This window comes from Eucyclogobius newberryi, unplaced genomic scaffold, assembly GCF_026437365.1.
Source record: "Eucyclogobius newberryi isolate DKJ021-1_F unplaced genomic scaffold, fEucNew1.0.hap1 SCAF_16, whole genome shotgun sequence".
NCBI lineage: Eukaryota > Metazoa > Chordata > Actinopteri > Gobiiformes > Gobiidae > Eucyclogobius > Eucyclogobius newberryi.
In genome coordinates this window covers 20,368,674-20,388,644 of record NW_027315790.1, presented here as the reverse complement: position 1 = coordinate 20,388,644, position 19,971 = coordinate 20,368,674, and the positions used below count along the sequence as shown (strand labels likewise).

At 41.7% G+C, this 19,971-nt stretch overlaps 1 protein-coding gene across 1 annotated transcript; it reads left to right on the top strand.

Annotated features, from left to right (window-relative positions):
* Positions 1–671: 671 nt before the first annotated feature.
* LOC140361941 (E3 ubiquitin-protein ligase RNF19A-like) lies at positions 672–19,311 on the top strand. The gene is made up of 10 exons (XM_072447855.1): positions 672–811; positions 8,076–8,800; positions 11,097–11,305; positions 11,527–11,671; positions 12,076–12,238; positions 12,594–12,708; positions 12,814–12,972; positions 16,499–16,718; positions 16,796–16,939; positions 17,120–19,311. The coding sequence occupies exons 2-10, from the start codon at positions 8,214–8,216 to the stop codon at positions 17,757–17,759; spliced, it is 2,382 nt and encodes a 793-aa protein (XP_072303956.1). The 5' UTR covers positions 672–811; positions 8,076–8,213; the 3' UTR covers positions 17,760–19,311.
* The last annotated feature ends 660 nt before the right edge of the window (positions 19,312–19,971 follow it).

The window sequence follows — 19,971 nt, the reverse complement described above, 5'->3', positions numbered from 1 at the left end:
GCCACACCGTACAGGAACTGATGCCACCACAGAGTCTAGAAGGTCTTCAGGAATGGCCCTGTCACTCCAAAAATGACAGGGCCACTCCTATATATATATATATATATATATATATATATATATATATATAATGAATTACGTTTAGACATCATCATGTTAATAATTTGTGAATTTACCTTTGGAATATTTCATGTCAAAATACACTGTAATCAATTAGGAAACTGGCGGGTCACTGAAAATAGCAATTTAAAAAAAATCTGATTATGAACAAAGCCCTTTGAATTTTTATACATTTTGAACATTTCACCAGTTTGATTGATGTTTTTATCATAATTTAATTTATTATTTTAGGAATGCATGTTATAACTTGTATTCAATTATTTTCATGTCCACAAAGTGTCCACAGTGTGGCGAAATTTCCATTTGAAACATGAATGGGACAAGATGACTTCCAAACAACTTCCTGTTTCAACAAAATTAAGGCATTTCTTATTCAGTGTTAGATTCCCTCAACGTGGTAAGTTACGTTTTATTCAACGTCATCCGTTTGTATAGCAACATTTATCAATGCAGTTAAGGTTTTGTTTCATGCCTTAATTGTAAATAGATGTATAATGATATTTTATTGTTGCAGTTGCAGACTTCCGGTCTTTCTTCATGTTTGTTGGTGTGTCGTGTTTGTTGGCTCAGTCACTCGGGGAATGCACTGAAGCAGCAACAACGAAGTTTCGCTCTCTCGCTGTGAAACTACTGCCACAACACCAATGGAAACAACGAATCATATCTAAAAAGAAGCACGAGCCACTTGAAGGTAAATACAAAAGACTTTTTCACAATTTGACCTCGTGATATAACGTTTATGTTGTGATAATGCAGTGTTATTATCAGGACATAACTTCCCTTTCGAATCTGCCTAGAAGCTAACACTAGCCGTTTCTAGCATTGGCTACATTCTCAGCCGTAGTGATCAAAACGCCATGATGCGGAAATAAAACGTCTTTGATACAAATTCAGTAGGCTTTCAATGACTAGAGCTGATCGTACGTTAACCAAAGTGCGATTTACACACTTATAATCCAATGTTCGATTATAAAGACTTCTGTTAGCGGAATCTGTTTTTATTAGCATGGAAGCTAACGTGGAGTATCAGTTGTAAAACTTTGATCATGAAAACCTCTCACCAAAATATCCTTTTTAACACTATTGTTGATTTAAATGTTGTCTATTGATATTTTCTGATTGTTCATACTTATGATTATGTATTTAACACCATACATAAAGTCCCATTCATATACAAATTTCCAGTAAATTGCCAGATGATTTGTTCTGTCCACACTTAACTTGGCATTTGTTTGCATCTATCACAATAGCAATGTGCTGTATCATTTAATTTGAATGAATATGGAACTTAACTGTATAGTGTAACCTAGGAAACCAAGCTCATAACCAAAGAATATTTTGGCTTTATACACGCGCACACTCACTATATAAATATATTTGTGTCCACTACGTTTTGGTGAAAACCCCCCAAAAAGGCATATTCTGTCTTTTTTAACATTTATTGAACTTCCCCTCATTATAAAGTATGAGATGTCGAGACGTGTCTCCATGGAGAATGGGCTTACTGTTGTGGAAGTGTCAACATTGACTGAATAGATAAAGATATTTGCCTTTTGACATAATACACAGTCAATCGAGGTCTCCATGTAGATGTTTGTTTAAAATGACGGCTTGTGCTTATACCATGTGGAATCTGGAAGCCTGATGTCCAAATGCCTCCTGGAGATTACAGTTCTTTTTATTTAGACTTGAGGGCACCTGCGCTGTGTCCAGCACGGAGGGGACAAATGTCAACTGTTTTCAAAGAAAGGATAAACTAAAGCTCAGCGCATATTCAATGAGCCTTTATTGATTAATCAGAGCCACGAGTTGCACTCTTTATCTCTCTCTCTCTCTCTCTCCTTTTTAAAAATACGTTATAGCGTAAAACACATACTTTGAAGACGTGCAACAACAACAACTTTGAGGAGTCTTTAATAGTTTAATCTGTGAAATTCATGAGTTTAATGTGCTTTGCTGAGAAATGTCACACATACATTTTAGAGCCACGATTATTGTGAGGAGAAATAACGCGATTTTAAGATTTATCACTATTATCAGCAGCGGTTACATTTTATGTTTAAACTTGCAAATATTCCTGATAGTCTAAAAAAGAATAAAGTCTAACTACAGTAGGTGGCGGTAATGTAACCCTTGGACACCAACTGCCATAAAACACCAAAGAAGATTTGTGAAGGGGAAAAAGGCATCTTTGGGCTTCCAGCTGCCATTAAAACAAAACAGCGTTTACAAGTGACCCTGCACCGTCTGCGGTGCGGTCCCTCCAGTGACCATAATAGATCCATGCCAGTGACTTGCACACCTCCGTGTGTCACGGGCCTGTCGTTCAGCACATTTATTCAGTCTTGTTGACACGCTGGGCTCCGTCCGACACGTGCGCGCTGCCGCCGTGACTCGTTGCGTTTGGACACATTTCTGTGGTTTATCGCAGATTTCCAAAAAAACACGAATTACCAACTGTGGCCATACATATTCGTGGTGTTTGAAAAACTGGGTTATCTTGACATCCCTATGCGGGACATTTCAATTCTTTGGTGTTTTATGGCGGTTGGTATCCAATCCGAATCTTTTTGGGAAGAGTCAAGCGAATAATCGAGCGTCTTTTTGACGAGCCTTTACCGCGTCACAGTGACGTACTCACAAAGCATGTGAGTTAAGTTTACTCCACGTAAGTCACTGCGTCAAAAGAAGAAGATTAAAGTCTGAAGAATAAAGTCTGGCGGTAACGTAACACTGGAGACCTACCGCCATAAAACGCCAAAAAAGAAGAGACGAGGCAGTCAATTCAGCTTGAGATAAGAGTAAAGCCAATAAAGGATTTACAGAATGACTATTGTTAAGATAAAATAAAACAAGCAAATGTTAATGGATGACCATGTAAAAAGCTTATAACCTATTAAACAAATTTACAATGATCTAAAACACTATAAGCGCATGGCATTATAGGTTTTATTAAAAAAAGCAGGCATATTAAAATATGAGCTTCCTTAAGAGCAGTAGTGGCAGTAGTTCTGAGATTAACTTTCAGGAAGGAAGTTGAGTTTGAAACAACGCATTATAAGGTGAGTGAAATACAAAAGTGATGCACAGGCACATGAGTGATGAAGGCAAGTATTTGTTAGTTTGTATTTGGCTATGGATCCTTCATTAGTGGTCCCTTAACTGTCTAAAATGTATTCTATTATCTCTCTGCAGCTAATATAACCACTGTATGTACTCTAGCACTTTCTTTGACACAACCACCTTCACTTATTTGGTAATGTTGTAAATAATGACTTGTACTGACCAGATAACATTAATCGTTGTTCAATTCCTGATTCTTCATTATTTCATATCATTTTGTAAATCAATCAATCAATCAATCCAGTCCATGTAATTTCTACTATTGTTGTCTGTGAATGAGCGCCACTCAAATGTTTGGCTTTGATTAATCCTGTCGGTTGAGCGCTTCTGGTAAATTATGAAGAGTTATTGCTGTTCATGTCCCTGTTCAGGGCTGGGTCTTTTCCCATTGCACACGAACCATCTGCTCTCTGTCTTACTTTTTCTGTGGTCATCTAGCATGTTGGAAAAGTCCCTGGCCCAAGCTGGCGCTAACATAGTTGAGTAAATAAATAGTGCTGAAAGCGCTCACAATGGAATTCACTTTGTTCAATATCCTTACACTAAAAGGCCGACAAATGGAAGTTTAAATAGAGCCCCATTTGCTACACGTCAATTTCTGAATGTGTCCCTGTTCTGACAAACATTAGACGTCCCAACAGTCACCTTTTTAGTGGCTCTTTTAGGAGTGTCCAACTTATTTCTGAATGCATTGTTGTGACCAGGAAGCGTGACGTCCGGCTGGAATGCAGCGGAAATTCAACTACGTGATGAGATATTTTTAGGGTTTGGAGCTAATCGTAACAAGATGCTAACAGTAATTGAACTTCTTTGAGGTTTTTAGTCAACGCCTCAACTACCTTTGAACAACATTGCTTGAACAAAGCAGTAAACAACCCTTTTAGTTTGTATGAGTTGGTGCGTTATCTTGCTTGGCTAATATTGACATACTTTGACCTCAAAATCACCAGAAACCGCAATAACCAGCAGAGGTGACGATGGTAATGTCGACTGCTCACATCCCATTGTACAGAGTTGAATTGAGCTCTCTCTGTAATAGTAAAATACACAGCAGCAGCTCAATTATAGTAAATATATATTATAGTGTTTTTTCAGCCTGTGCAAGACTCAACACGTTATAGCTCTGTGGTCAAGTAAGGACTGCACTTGTCAACCATTATTTCCCTACCCTAAATGACACTGTGTTCCACCACCATTTTGACACTAATCATGGTGAGCCAAGAAGAGTTATCTGGCATGAATTCACCAACCTCAACATAAAAATGTGTTTCCTAATTAGGGGCCTGGGATCTTGAATTAAGTTGCTCATTGCATTCTGAAATGTAAATGATAGACTTGTCCCAACTCTCAATCATATTTCTGTGGTACAAACATCATAAATATGTGATAAAAGAATCCAAGCAAATCACACTCAATAAAACATAAATTCTCTCTTGCAGGAAATGAATAGATTTAGTTTCTTCCATTAAATGAATGTTAGTTCCTCTGGTGCCGAGTTCGGTTTGAGAAGCCCGTGGACGGTCGCCAGCATTTATTGCACTTCTTCCTGGCCCCGGGTCACATGAAGATCTGGGACACTCTCCAGCGAGTGCCCCGAGCTGCTCACTTGAATACATTCATCACTGCATCCACTGGCCACAGTCCTCACAGCACGGGCAGGCTTTTCCACTTTGAGGACGCCTGGATGTTCATTTCTCTTTGTGGCCGCGTGCTGCTGCCTTGTTAAAGTTTCCTCTCGTTCACGTGACTCAAGTTGACCCAATACAAGCTCTTGTCCTGTTGGATTCAGATTTTGGACACTGGTCACTAAAACTGGAACAAAAGGTCAATGCAATGCAAATTTAGTCTCCAGAGGTTTCAGAGACAAATGTTCACACACATCAAGACCGTGATGTGATTGGTTCAGACTGTGTGATATGGCAAAAAAAAAAATCAATATAGATAAAAACGCCTTTCCATATTGATTTCCTAGTCATAAATAAGACAGACCTTTTAATTAGATCAATTCAAATATCATGTTTTTACTGTCCGAGGAATGTAGATCCCCTATTTAACAAACAAAACAAGCATACCTCTAATACCTCCCAGCCCTAATCAGAGGGTGTTTTGCTGAATTCATATTGAAATATAGATGCATATAACGTAACATAATGGCTGTTGCGTTGTTTCACTAATGCTTTTGTCTTGAGTTTTCCTTTGAACCAATAAAGCACCCGTCTATCTAATCTAGTTCAAACAAGTCATGAAATTTAATACGCCCCCTTTTGGACCAAAAGTAAAGCCTAGGAAAATTGGCAGCGTATCTTTTTGGTGGGTTAATATTTAACACGACATAAAACAGGAATCGCCCTTTCAGCAAAATTATCTTCTAATTTTCGATCATTATCTGATTAAATCCACCCAGACGTACATGCAAAAGTAAACGTGATAAGCAGTGTATACAAGTACGGTACGCATGTTTAAATTGCAATTGCAAAGAGTGTTTTGTTGACTAAACTACTCTTTAGAAATGCATTCTCCAAGAACCCTGCTTAACCTTTCTTCCGTGTTGTCTCCAGAAGTCATTAGTAGTAAATGATTTATTCCTTGGCCAGTGGCGGTGTCTTCTCAGTCTCTTGTGTCCTATCACTGTCTATTCTTGTTCATTGGAGCAGCGTGCTGTCTGTTAATTGGAAACATCTTTGTCTCATTACACTCCACACCTTAAAATACTCGTCAAACGTCTCAGAAAGTTCACTATTTGTCCATGTTGTGCTCCGTCGTTATGGTCATCTTTCCTTCTAGTAGTAAAACATTTTGGCCCATGTTCCATCTGTTTTGGTTCACACTTTTAACCCAAATGTGTTTTTTAATGGAGGGGAGACTTGGTTTTAAACTTTCCTCGGACATTTAAAGGTTGTCGTAAAAGTTGAGGAATCGGGAGAAACCACAGCCTCAGTGAGTAAGCTACTTTTGAATTGCAGTTTGTTAACAAGTCAGCATCTGCCTCGGTTTTCCTAAAATTAATCCCAACAGACAAACTCGCAAGCAGTTTTCTGCACATGAGAGCCCTGGGAAATCAAGGGTTGTTGTTTGATGGCGCATTCAAGGCCTATTGTGTCTGACTAAAATCTTGCTGTGTTTGTGTTTAAGTCGGCAGGTGTGAAGCAAACATGATCTTACTCTTGGTATCTGCTAGTTTTCAATCATTCAAGTCATTGATCATTACATTTTCCTCCTTTTGCTTCTTTTTCAGTAAATAATAAGTTGAATCATCATAAAAGTGGCAATGGTCATTTTAAATGCTACATTTTAGGAAGCATTTGCTAGGTTTCCCGATAGGTCTATATTTCACTTTTATACTTTTATACCATAAATAAATAAATTAGTTGTGTAACACTAAAGCCTATCTCTCTGCCTTCAGGCCCAATGGGTGCCACTTCAATTGTAGCTTTTTTCATCATGTTGATCCACCACAATTTCTTTGTATTTATGATGATATATTATATAATAATAACCATTTAACACAATTTTTTTCTTCTCAAAAACACAACCAAGAATGGCTGTGGACCTCTCAATTAAAAAGACAGAAGTGGATCGTTAATGATTAGCAAGGACAGCATCTCGGATCTTGTTTACATTTTTAAATATTTGCACTGCCCTAATTAGTATACAAGCATGAAAATGTTGAAGATTTGAGCTAGTTTGACTAAGACCAGATGGAAAAAGTTCAGAAGACTGTGCCAAAACTAGAAAGTTCTGGTCTGCTGTGGTTCATAGAAGTATCTGTGGTGAATCGGGGACAGTCCAGGGTTTTTCCTCATGTGGGATTTTAACAAACGGTCCGTAAAGTTGTCTCTTATTGTAGCGTAAAACCAAGATTATGTTGAAGACAAGTGTGCATTCGGGTCGAGGTGTGGCACATAGACGCAGCTGTGGACACATCTGAAAGTATGTGCTTTCGGGGGACTCTGGGCTTTGTTTGGTTTTTGTCCTGCGCTCCAACACACACACACACACAAGAGTTAGACGGGCCTGAAAAATGCTCTCAGCTTGCCAAGATTCTCCTCTGTGCTGAAGGAACGCTTTAGAAGAACTACACAGCATTTAAATTCAATGACAGGAATTCACCTTGTCACACATGTCTAGTTTCTAAAGTTTTTCTTTATTGAGTCAAGTTGTGGTTTATCAAAACATTATGTTCAGAAAAACAGATTCCAAAACGATACAAAAATAATTTTAAGTTCACTCCTTTTGCACTTAATAAGGCAGGTAATTTATAGTTAATACAAAAATTACGTAATTCGAGGATTTCATTTGCATCTGAGGAATACATCCTGATGATGATCCAATTGTAAACTATTATGGGCCACGATAATCTCTTAACAAAACACATGATTCTACTGACGTTACAAGATCACGTTGCCTAATAATAATAATAAAGCATTAAAACAAACGGCCAATGCTTCATTGGTTCCAGGAGATTGAAATATGCATGTAATTAGTAGAGAGACTATCAAATATATAGTCTTAAAATAATAAAAATGGCCTCAAAAGACAAACAAGGATTAAAGTGATTTCTGCACTTTTGTGGTCAATTTTCTGGTCCATTCACTTTGTGTGCTAAATTTGAGCCTCAACCAAGACATTTACGGCACATTTTTAGCACATTCCTGATGTATTGTTAACATATTGTCTAAATATTGTCAGGAAAATACTAAAAATAACCGTACTAATTTATTATATTAGTTTTTCTCAATATTGCCCAGCCCCATTTTCTTGGTGTACACTTGGTGTAGATGTATTATTATACAGTGCATAATGTTAAATAGATGTATTTTTGTCTTGAACAGATCGTACTGTATCTCACTTCATCCCTGGACTTGAGACGGGACTGTGCTGCGATGTCCTAACTCTCATCACTCACCCGTTTCCCCTCCCCGTGTCTCTGTCCGCTGTGGGACAGTCCCAGCGTGTGCACCGTGTCCGAGATGAGCAGCCCTCAGCAGCAGCACGATGGCAGCACGGGCTCAGAGCGAGACCTGCACTCGGCCGCCTCCTCTGTCAGCCTGTCCGTCCGAAAGACCCCCAAGAAACGCCGCTTTTCTCTGCAGTCCATATTTTGGCGCCGCTGCCGACCGGAGAGCAAACGTAGGTCAAAGACTCAAACATCTGAAGGCGTCCCGGTACCGGAAATTGTCCAATCTGAGGCCATCCAGGACAAAACCTCCACCCACTCCGCCTTGGGCCTCGCCTCCACCTCCTCCATATCAGGATCTTCATCCAACCTCCTCGAATGTCCGCTGTGCTTACTGCGCCACTCGCGGGATCGTTTCCCCGACATCATGACCTGCCATCACCGATCATGCGCCGACTGTTTGCGGCAGTACCTCCGCATCGAGATCTCAGAGTCCCGGGTCAACATCAGCTGCCCCGAGTGCTCCGAGCGCTTCAACCCCCACGACATCCAGATGATCCTGGGAGACCGCGCCCTCATGGAGAAGTACGAGGAGTTCATGCTGCGCAGGTGGCTGGTGGCCGAGCCCGACTGTCGCTGGTGCCCCGCCCCAGACTGCGGGTAAGAAAAAAACAGCCTCATGTGTGAAAGGGTCTAACAGATATAACTTATTAGACAGATATGTTGATTTTATTTAGTAATCTTGACTAGGTTGTTGACAATGAATTGATTTATCGTGACGTAATCATTGCACTCCAAAAATACGAAAATACTATTCAAAACAAAGACGGTGGCATTATTAAACCAAAATGTCAAAAAAGAATAAGCTGTTTTTTATTTTCATCAATAACACACTTAATTTGTAAATATTCTCTCTATAAGCCTTTAGTCACCTTATTTCAATCTTTATTTTGTTGATAATATATTTAAAACGTCTCAATCTACAATAGAAATAATTGCTTGACTAATACTACTAATGATCATTAGTTTCAGCCCTGATCTAGAGATAGATTTGTGAGAAAATGCATTTAGACTTGTATGTTTCTCCTCTCAAGATTTAATTTACCTCTTCTGTTTTTAAATCCAAATGCGTTCACTCTCCAGCTCATGTTTGCCTGCCAGAGATCCACTGGATGTTACTTTCCCAAATATAGCTCAAACGTCTTCCCATCAAACAAATCTGCTGATCTATATCTGGCCTCTACTTTCACACGCCTTAAGTTATAAATAAATACGACAGGCCTGCCTATAATTATATAAATGATGTCACTCTTTTACTCTTAACAATGACCATGTTGCACCTGAAACTGAAACTATGTCTCAAGGGTTCGACATAGTTCTCATTCTGGTTGTTCTGGTTTAAATATATCTGACAACGTCGTGTTCGAGGCTGTGCAAATTCAACAGTGTGCTCCCAGGGGCCCGGACATGTTTGCTCGATGGGTCACTCTACATTTTATAGCCCAAACAATTCCACAACATGTTGTGTGTGTGGTTTAGTGACTGATAATGGCTTTAGCCCTAAATCCATCTTGGCCGCGCTGCCGAGGCTTTTTTGACCCCGTTTCAGAATAATGGGCCTTTCATAAATGCCTCTTGTCCTGGATTCTCGCTCGCTCTCGGCCGTGTTCAGAGCTTTTCTGTGGAATAGTTTCACTCTCAGGTTTCTAGACTCGAGTTTAGAAGGCAAACTAAACTCTACAGACTCTCTAGATTAATGTAAGAATATCTCCTTCAAGGGCCGACAAAGACAACTTGACAACTTGTCTGTCCATGGCTTTCAGGATGAAACATTTTAACCTTTGCCATGGCGATCCAACAATTTAAAACTAAGATGATCTTTTGAAATGGAAAAGCTCTTCAAAAAACCCATGAATAGCTGACCTTATGGGAAAAAGGATCAGAGGTTGATACAGATTTCAATACCATAAATATGAAATAATATTAAGTAATTATAGTTTCTTTCACATTAACTCGTGGTCTTATAGTTCTGATATAGAGCAGAGACTATTCTAAGATGATCCATGAAAGTTGAATCAGTGCATACTTTTATACAGTGTCTGCTGGACTCCATAATCAAATGGGATGATAAAATGGGTTATGTTAGAATCTGAATTTATAAAAATTGTAATTTAAAACTATTGGTTGTTTTGATAAAAAGTAAACTACAGATAATCTAAGTTTACAGCAAAGAAGCAGAGCAACTTGCAGGCCCACATGAGTGGGATGTTGCCATTTGTGGACATCGTCCTGGAGCTCAGCTGATGTTGTTCTGGTTTCTTTCAGATTAAATCTTCTGGTTTTAGCTCAGTTAAAGCGTCTGCCTCTTATCAGCTGATCGTGCGTGCTTAGTTCACTCATTTTCTGCTTTTGTGATGATGGTCACTGCTTGCTCTACAGACTGGATTGGATTTGTAAATTCAATCATTTCAGCATTTTAAGTCTTCACCTCTGTTCCTTTTCATACTGAAGTCGTGCTTTTCTAATTGGCTGTTTTAACACATTTACAGTTCTAAGTAGAGTACTACAAATATCTTTGGCCCCAGCAGTGTATAATTACTTTGTTTTAGCACTTTAAATGTAGGTGTCATGCGTGATAGATTTAACTGCCTCATTTTGACTCAGAACCGGTTAGTTTGTTTGAGGGAATAATTACTTTTGGTGCTACACTAAGCTTCTGTCACGCCATGTAGTTTAGAAAAAGGCTTTTAAATTGATCAATGTAGAAACAGAAAGGCCACTTTAGTGTGAATCAGTCGAGCTGAACCTATAGAACGACTATTGAACGCTTGTGTAAGAGCTCAGCTAAAATAGTTTCAGAAAGTCACCTTATTACAATTACGTTTAGCCCGTTAACCCTGGATGTGGAAGACTTTTGACTCCACTTAAAATAAAACTTTCTGTTTGTGTCCCACAGTTATGCCGTGATTGCGTTCGGATGTGCCAGTTGTCCTAAAATTACCTGTGGACGTGATGGCTGCGGCACAGAGTTCTGTTACCACTGCAAACAGCTGTGGCATCCAAACCAGACGTGTGACACGGCTCGCCAGCAGAGGGCGCAACACTTACGACTCCGCAGCTTCAGGTCCTCCTCGCTCAGCCAGAGCCAGGCGAGCGGCGCTGCAGGTGAGCATGGTTTAGAAGATTACAACTACTAAGCTGACCAGACAGAATAACAAAGAATTAGCATTTTATCTAATTGTATCTGATTGGAGTAAATGTGTTAAAGTTGCAGGTTTGAATTGTTTTGATCATTAAATTCAGTAGTTCTGGCAGGCAACAGCACCACATCAGTAATATGGGAAATATCACATTTGAGCTGTATTGATGAATAAAACTGCTTGTAGGCGATGACATCAAGCCGTGTCCTCGCTGCGCGGCTTATATCGTCAAGATGAACGACGGCAGCTGTAACCACATGACGTGTGCGGTCTGCGGCTGTGAGTTCTGCTGGCTTTGCATGAAGGAGATCTCAGACCTGCACTACCTCAGGTACAACCAGACACAGGATTCAGTTCACTCTTTTCATTGCTCCACCTTCAAAACGCACACAAAATTCTGTCAGCGAGTATTTTCACACTAACTAGAAGGTTGTCGGTTGGATCCCAGCTCCAAATGATCCCGTTGTGTCTTTGGACAAGACGGCTCATGTCAATGTCGCTGGTGTTTGTAGGGGTTAGGTTAGTAGTGACAAAAAATTATATATCTTTACCTTTCTCTATTTTTTTTTTTTTTAATTCATATGGAAAGTAAACTCCATATACTAATTTTGTATATAATTGCGATAATATCTCCCCACATGTGGGTGTTTGCATATGTGAGGTCGTGAGGGCAAATACTTGTATGGAAATGTGCCCATGTAAATATAATATCCGTCTTGTGTGCTTTTCCCACAGTCCATCTGGGTGCACGTTTTGGGGAAAAAAGCCTTGGAGCAGGAAGAAGAAGATCCTGTGGCAGCTCGGGACGCTGGTCGGAGCTCCGGTCGGGATCGCACTCATCGCCGGCATCGCGATCCCTGCCATGATCATTGGCATTCCCGTTTATGTGGGGAGGAAGGTGAGAGGCATTGACACACAAAGAACTAGGATTTTTCTTTTATAATGTAAATGACACAATCACAAAAGGTTATCAAAAATGACAAACTAAGAGTTTAATTCAGTGACCACTTCAAAATATGTGCGTTGGTCCCGTGTCATTGGGCAAGACTGTGTTCAGTCTTGACACGAGGTCTTAATCTGACAGGGGAAAATGAACAAACCATATTCATCCCAGTCATCTCTGATCAGAGTGCAGGTTCATGATCTGGTTTATGCTGTGGTTACATTCTTGATTTCTACACATAAAAATATAATTTAGAATTTGATATAATTTGCTGCAAGATCACTATAAAATAATGAGTTTCTTTCTTCAGATTCATAATCGCTACGAGGGCAAAGACATCTCCAAACACAAGAGGAACCTGGTCATCGCTGGAGGTGTGACTCTGTCTGTGATCGTGTCGCCTGTTGTCGCTGCGGTCACTGTCGGTAAGACATTATCAAATTTATACATCTCATTTTACTTTTTACAAATTCTCTTTCAGTTTCCAATGTCTGTGTGTCTGATTATGAAGAGCTGGTGTTTACTTTCAGGCATCGGAGTCCCCATCATGCTGGCCTACGTCTATGGAGTGGTCCCAATCTCTCTCTGTCGCAGCGGAGGATGTGGAGTGTCTGCCGGAAACGGGAAGGGCGTCCGTATTGAGTTTGATGATGAAAATGACAACATTGGCAGTGGTGCTGCAGCTGCAGGTTAGACTTTGGAAACACATGTATTTGAAATGTTTTTTAATGAAGAATAATGAAATTTTGACTGCACACTCTGTTAAACTGTGTTAAACCTATTTTCAGAAGATAACGTGTTCAAAGACGGTTAATATCAAAATTGCACAAGCTTATGCATTTTAACTTTAACATTTTATGTAGAATCTTTTAAATGTTTTTCTATTTCTTCTGGTGTGCAAAGCCCATCCATCCATCCATCTTCTTCTGCTTATCCGGGGCTGGGTCGCGGGGGCAGTAGTCCAAGCAGGGATTCCCAGACTTCCCCCTCCCCAGACACTTCCTCCAGCTCCTCCGGGGGGATCCCCAGGCATTACCAGGCCAGCCGAGAGACATATTCCCTCCAGCGTGTCCTGGGTCTTCCACAGGGCCTTTTCCCGGTGGGACACCTCCCCAGGGAGGCGCCCAGGAGGCATCCGGAACAGAGCCACCTCAGCTGGCTCCTCTCGACGTGGAGGAGCAGCGGCTCTACTCCAAGCTCCTCCCGTGTGACTGAGCTCCTCACCCTTTCTCTAAGGGAGCGCACAGCCACCCTTTGGAGGAAACTAATTTCAACCGCTTGTATCCGCGATCTTGTCCTTTGGTCATTACCCGACGCTCATGACCGTAGGTGAGGGCAGGAACGTAGATTTAACGGTAAATCAAGAGCTTTGCCATTCGACTCTGCTCCACCACAACAGTCCGATGCAGTGACTGCATCACTGCAGCCGCTGCACCGATCCGCCTGTCAATCTCACGCTCCATCCTTCCCTCACTCGTGAACAAGACCCCGAGATACTTTAACTCCTCCACTTGAGGCAAGGACACCCCACCCACCTGGAGAGGGCAAGCCACCTTTTTCCGGTTGAGAATCATGGCCTCGGATTTGGAGGTACTGATTCTCATCCCAGCCACTTCACACTCGGCTGCAAACCGTCCCAGTGCACGTTGCAGGTCCGGGTTTGATGGAGCCATCAGGACAACATTGTCTGCAAACAGCAGAGATGAGATCCTGTGGTCCCCAAACCGGACACCCTCCGACCCCTGACTGCGCCTAGAAATTCTGTCCATAAAAATTATGAACAGAACCGGTGACAAAGGGCAGCCCTGGCGGAGTCCAACATGCACTGGGAACAGGTCTTGACTGCTGGCAATGCGAACACAGCTCCTGCTCCGGTCATACAGGGACCGGACAGCCCTGAGCAAAGGGCGCCGGACCCCGTACTCGCGGAGCACCCCCCAAAGGACACCCTGAAGGACGCGGTTGAAAGCCAGATCCACAAAGCACATGTGGACCGGTTGGGCAAACTCCCATGAGCCCTCGAACACCCGATGGAGAGTATAGAGCTGGTCCAGTGTTCCACGATCGGGACGAAAACCACTCTGCTCCTCCTGAATCCGAGGTTCGACTATCGGTCGGATTCTCCTCTCCATTACCTTGGAATAGACCTTACCCGGGAGGCTGAGGAGTGTGATCCCTCTGTAGTTAGAACACACCCTTCTTGAAAAGAGGGGCCACCACCCCGGTCTGCCAGTCCAGAGGCACGCGAAGTTGCAGAGACGTGTCAACCAAGACAGTCCTACAACATCCAGATATTTTAGGTACTCAAGGCGGATCTCATCCACCCCTGGAGCCCTGCCACCGAGGAGTTTGCCAACAACCTCAGTGACTTCAGCTTGGGTGATGGACGAGCCAGCCTCCGAGTCCTCAGTCTCTACTTCCTCTTCGGAAGACGTGACGGTGGGATTAAGGAGGTCCTCAAAGTATTCATTCCACCGTCCAACGACATCCCCAGTTAAGGTCAGCAGGTCTACACTTGGTGAAGCACTGCTTCCCCCTCCTGAGGCGCCGGACGGTTTGCCAGAATTTTTTTGGGGCCGACTGATAGTCCTCCTCCATAGCCTCCCCGAACTCCTTCCAGCCCCGAGTTTTTGACTCTGTGTGCAAAGCTTATTATTCATTTCCTGTTGGGATCTTTCTGAGTCTTAATTTGCTGCTCAAATACTCCGAAGGCACAGTGTTAACCCCATATTTTGTGGGCTAATAAAAGAAGTCACTCCTCAAGCGTTAGAAAATAATCATTACTTATCGGCCCTTGTTACTGAATGTCAAAACAACACTTTTGCTAAACTACAAAATGATAAAACTGGTGCCATGATGTTTTTTTCAGACGCCTATAGAATATTTCACAGTTCTGTTCGAAACGCCATGTCAGGGTTTTCCATTTGTGGCTCTAAAAGTATTCGGCCCTTGTCCAGACGAATCAGCCTCGTGTGTCACTCGGTGTGTCAGTGAAGTGGACAGAGGGAGGCGTCTGAGCTCAGACAGAGGTGTGAAAGGACTGTTTGTTTATTTGTCTGATTAATGCCCGGAGCTTAAACTAGGTGTTTTGAACGATGATGATGTCTCCAAACAACAGCTGTAGGCGCGATGACGTGACACAAGCGACGTCCACTCGTCCAACCTGAATTTCAAGCTGTTATTCAACCTTATATTTTATGTAAGGGGACTTTTGTCTCTTTTCAGGAAAATATTGTTTGACGTCAGGATTTTTTGTAAAATGTTTACAAAATATTTACCACAATATTTCCTCAGTTTCTGTATATTCTCTGTAGTTTTAATGCACCATAACTTGCATTGTAATCATGACGAAGAGATGGGACAATGAACTATATTAGCCGACTCTACACCTCCAGGATGTAGAGTCGGCTCTACCTCCTGAGGAGACTCCTGTCTTTTGAAGTCACAGGGCCACTCCTGAAGACCTTCTATGACTCTGTGGTGGCATCAGCCCTCCTGTAGGCGTGGCCTGCTGGAGCAGCAGCATCACAGAGAGGGAGAGGAGGAGGCTGGACAAAGTCATCAAGAAGTCCAGCTCCGTCCTGGGCTGCGCTCTGGACTCGGTGCAGGAGGTGGGGGACAGAAGGGTCCTGGCTAAACTCCCGTCTATGCTGGACCATGAGTCTCACCACTGCAAGACACTGTACACTCTGGAGAGCAGCTTCAGTGACAGACTGATCCACCCTCGCTGTGTGAGGGAGAGGTTTCACAGGTCTTTCCTTCCTGCTGCTGTCAGACTTTATAACAAACACTGTTAGCCCTGAACATGTCATTCCTCTTCATAATCATGTGCAATTCTGTCATACCCATGTGCAATACTGACATAATTATGTACAATACTGTGACATAATGTCAATCATCCTGGTGCAATATTCTCTGTCCATATAAGAGCTGTAAGAGTATAAGAGTTTTTCTACAAGAGTGTTTTTTATAAGTTATCTGTTTTTATTATACTATACCTACTCTGTGTTGCAACACTGGAATTTCCCCATTGTGGGACAAATAAAGGCTCATCTTATCTTTACAATGTTTCATATATACAGTTTTTAAACTGTCGGTAATTTGAATAATCTAGATATTATCGTTAATCACATTTTGTCCTTGATCATTGTGATTGTAATCCTCCATTATATCATATTTTACATGTTTTAATCTTCCCGTTTGTCTCGTGCTCAGACACCACATCAGTGGCAGAGACGCGGCTGAATAACCCGAGCTTGGGCGATGGGGCCAGTGTTGGCGGTCTGACCGGGCTCAGCCTCAGTGTCAGCGGGAGCCACATGGAGCGCTGTGGTGTCGGATCTGGTCACCGTGACAACATGAGCGACAACGCCAGCACAACAGCCCTAGCCGGCACCAGCATCACCGGCAGTTTGTCAGGCAGCTGCTACAACAGGTACAAGGAATCTAACGGACCTGAAAATGGTACTTTTCCTTAACTGCCTCATGGGAGACTTAATCATATGTTTTTAGGATGGAGGTTCAGGCTGATGTCCAAAAGGAGCGGTGCAGTCTGAGCGGGGAGTCGGCCACAGTGAGTCTCGGGACGATCAGTGACAACGCCAGCACCAGAGCCATGGCCGGCTCTATCCTCAACGCCTACATGTCTCTAGAGAGGTCAGTACTGCCAACTGTTTGCGTTTACTATTACACCTCACAAAACTGAGGGGCTAAATGATGCAGCATAATGTATTGAGACATGGGCTAGTCAAATAAACTATTGTAAAAATTGTGGAAGTAAAGTGTATGTAACTGAATAAACACCCCTGCCAGGTTGATTGAGTGTGTGTGTTTTAGGGAGAGCAGTGTGGAGATGCAGGCCGACATGGAGTGCAAGCAGAAGGAGAGGTGTGGAAGTGGCAGCAGCAGCCTGGACGAGGGCAGCTGTAGCTCTGCTGTGAAGGGGGCGAGTGGAGGGGCCTGTGTCTGCTCCTCTAACTGCTGCTGCCCTTCTCCGCCCTGGTCCAAGGAGGCCCCCACCTCGACAGGGCCACGGGGCAAAGGCAAGATGTGGAAACGGGCCAACAGCAAAGACTCAAAGTGCGAGGCACGCTCTGATCTGGACGCTCAGCTACTCGAGCAGCGCAGCACAAACTCTTCTGAGTTTGACTCTCCGTCTCTGAGCGGCAGCTTGCCTTCTGTGGCCGACTCCCACTGCAGCCACTTCTCCTCTGAGCTCAGCTGTGCCGACCTGGCCCCAGGACCCTCGGAGCCTCTGCCCTCAGCGGAGCAGTGCCCCTCCCCTCGGCGCAGCTTCAGACTGTTGTCTGCATCACCTCCAGCCTCACCCACAGAAGGCGCCATTGGGACCTTTTTGTTCACAGAGGAGAAACCAGGCGATGGTTCCCAGGAGCCAGAGCCAGAGCAGATAAATGAGGGAAGTGGTGATGCACCTGCAACCCTGGTCAAGAAGCGCTGCATACAAACCGATATCTAAGAATAAATTCAGTTATGTAATCTGGACACTGTTATTTCATCCAATAGTTATTCTTAATCTGCGGATCGCATCTGGAAACTCAGATAATTATTCTACTCTGAGTAGGCCTGGTTTACAACTGCACTTTGTGTCCTGTAATGGACTTTCAAGATCCTATTGTAAACTGACTGTCGCTCCTTCATCACTGAGTACCTTGAGGGAGCGACAGACTCGATCCGCAGATTGAGAATTACTCTTAGATGGGATTTTAAACGTCTTGTTTTTCTAAAAACAGTCCAGATGACTACAACTGAATCGTTCTACAATGGAAGACTCCTGGACAAATGAGGCATTACACCGACTTGTTTCTAACAGAAAGCAGCATCAAGTTTGTACGTTGCAACTTTTAGTGTTTTCTCTCATTGAGATGATACTAAAACATCACACAATAGCGCCTACTGCAAATGCAATTATAGGCATATATTTTCTTAAGAGGTCACTTTTTGATCAATGCAAAGCTACTTTTTAAGTATTTTTCTGTATTTTGCCTATGTCACCATACAAATTGTCACTTGAAGTTTTGTTTTGTTTTTAATCAGAACATACTAATTTTACTGTGACACTGTCTAATGTGTGTTTGTAGAGGTTAAAGCAGAGGATGGAGGAGAGTGATAAGTCCAAGTGGATGGTTTTGTTTTACTGGACACAGATCTTAAGGCTTTGAGAAGGTTGAGATGAATGTGCAGCGCAGGTTTGGAGCTCAGATATTTGTGAACACATGAATGATATTCTGTCCTGCTTTTGAGCTGCTAATGCTAAACCATAAACCCCTTTATCGGAGTAAACATTTTTAATCAAAAGCCAAGGGGGACCAATACCCTTATTCTCTGATTAAAAAAAAGTAATTATTACTGCTTTAGTTCAAATGTGCATGTTTCTTTTATATGTTTTTGCTCAATTTATCTTCCATTTTGGGGAAGTTATTTTTAAGTTCAGGCCCTGTGTCGGGTCAAAAAGTTGATTTGGTGGGGACAGGGACTCATCAAAAGTCCTACCTTTTTTATAGTTTGTACAGAAAAATCCTTCGTCAAAGCAAAAGACTGCTCTGGAGAAGTGGTGTGGTTGTACTTGTGTTTTAAAAACGCCATTTTAACTGCATAAAAAAGGGAATTTATTTTTTCTACAGCATTCCTATGAATTTGAGCTATCAAACACTACAGTATTTCAGCTAGGAATCATAAGCTTTCTACTGACTAAAATCTACAATATTTTACAATTCGCTTAAGGGAACATTTCAAAAATAAATAAATACATTCATTAATTTCTAGCTTTTTTTTTTTTTAATGAAAATCCAAATTGAAATCTGTGTTTTTTGTGTATTTCAATTGTTCTTATGTCTTTAAATTGTATTGATGCAAATGATTTTATATTGACTCTCAGTGCCTTTCTCATTCCCTGTCTTGAATGGAAAAACTCCTGTTATCAAATGTACAATACAACATGTAAAACCAGTCTATTTTCCCACATTATGAATGAAGCAGCCGCTGTAGCCGGTTTAGACCAAAGATTGCTCCTAATTTAGGTCGGAAGATTCGATGGGAAAAAACAAACTATAAATCCACCAACCAAAACATGTCTTTGGGTTTATCGTGTGAAGGATCGTGTGAAGGAACAGCTTCCCTGAAAGTAGCCAAAGTGTAAAGCTTTTAAAATCTATTTTGAGTCAAATAAAGTCCTTTTCAAGCTGAGTTTGGGTGATTTGTGTGTGCATTTTGAGCTGATTTGTACAGGCTGTTGTATGAAATTATACTTTAGAGCACAGATTTGTGGTTTACAGTTGCAGGATAACCCCATGCAAGAAGAAAATATAATAATTTGGTTTAAAGCACTGTAATCCACCAATAACCATACATTTTAGTTTGCTTTTGTTATGTCCCGTTTCACTACAGCCATAAAATGTCCAACTCTTAGTTCAACAAATATTGTTAAAATATTTAATACTAAACATACAATTGGAATACACTTTGGTTTGAAACATTTATTTACATTCAAGCTATTTACATACGGTACATGCTCTTGCATTAAAGGTTGCAGCATTTTAAAAGCAGGAAAGCATCTCAAACGTTGACAATGAAGAGAATAATTAAATACATTCAGAAACAAACGTGGCACATCTGCTGAATATCATACACAAGCAAACACTGAAATGATTGCTACAATAGGAAACATGATT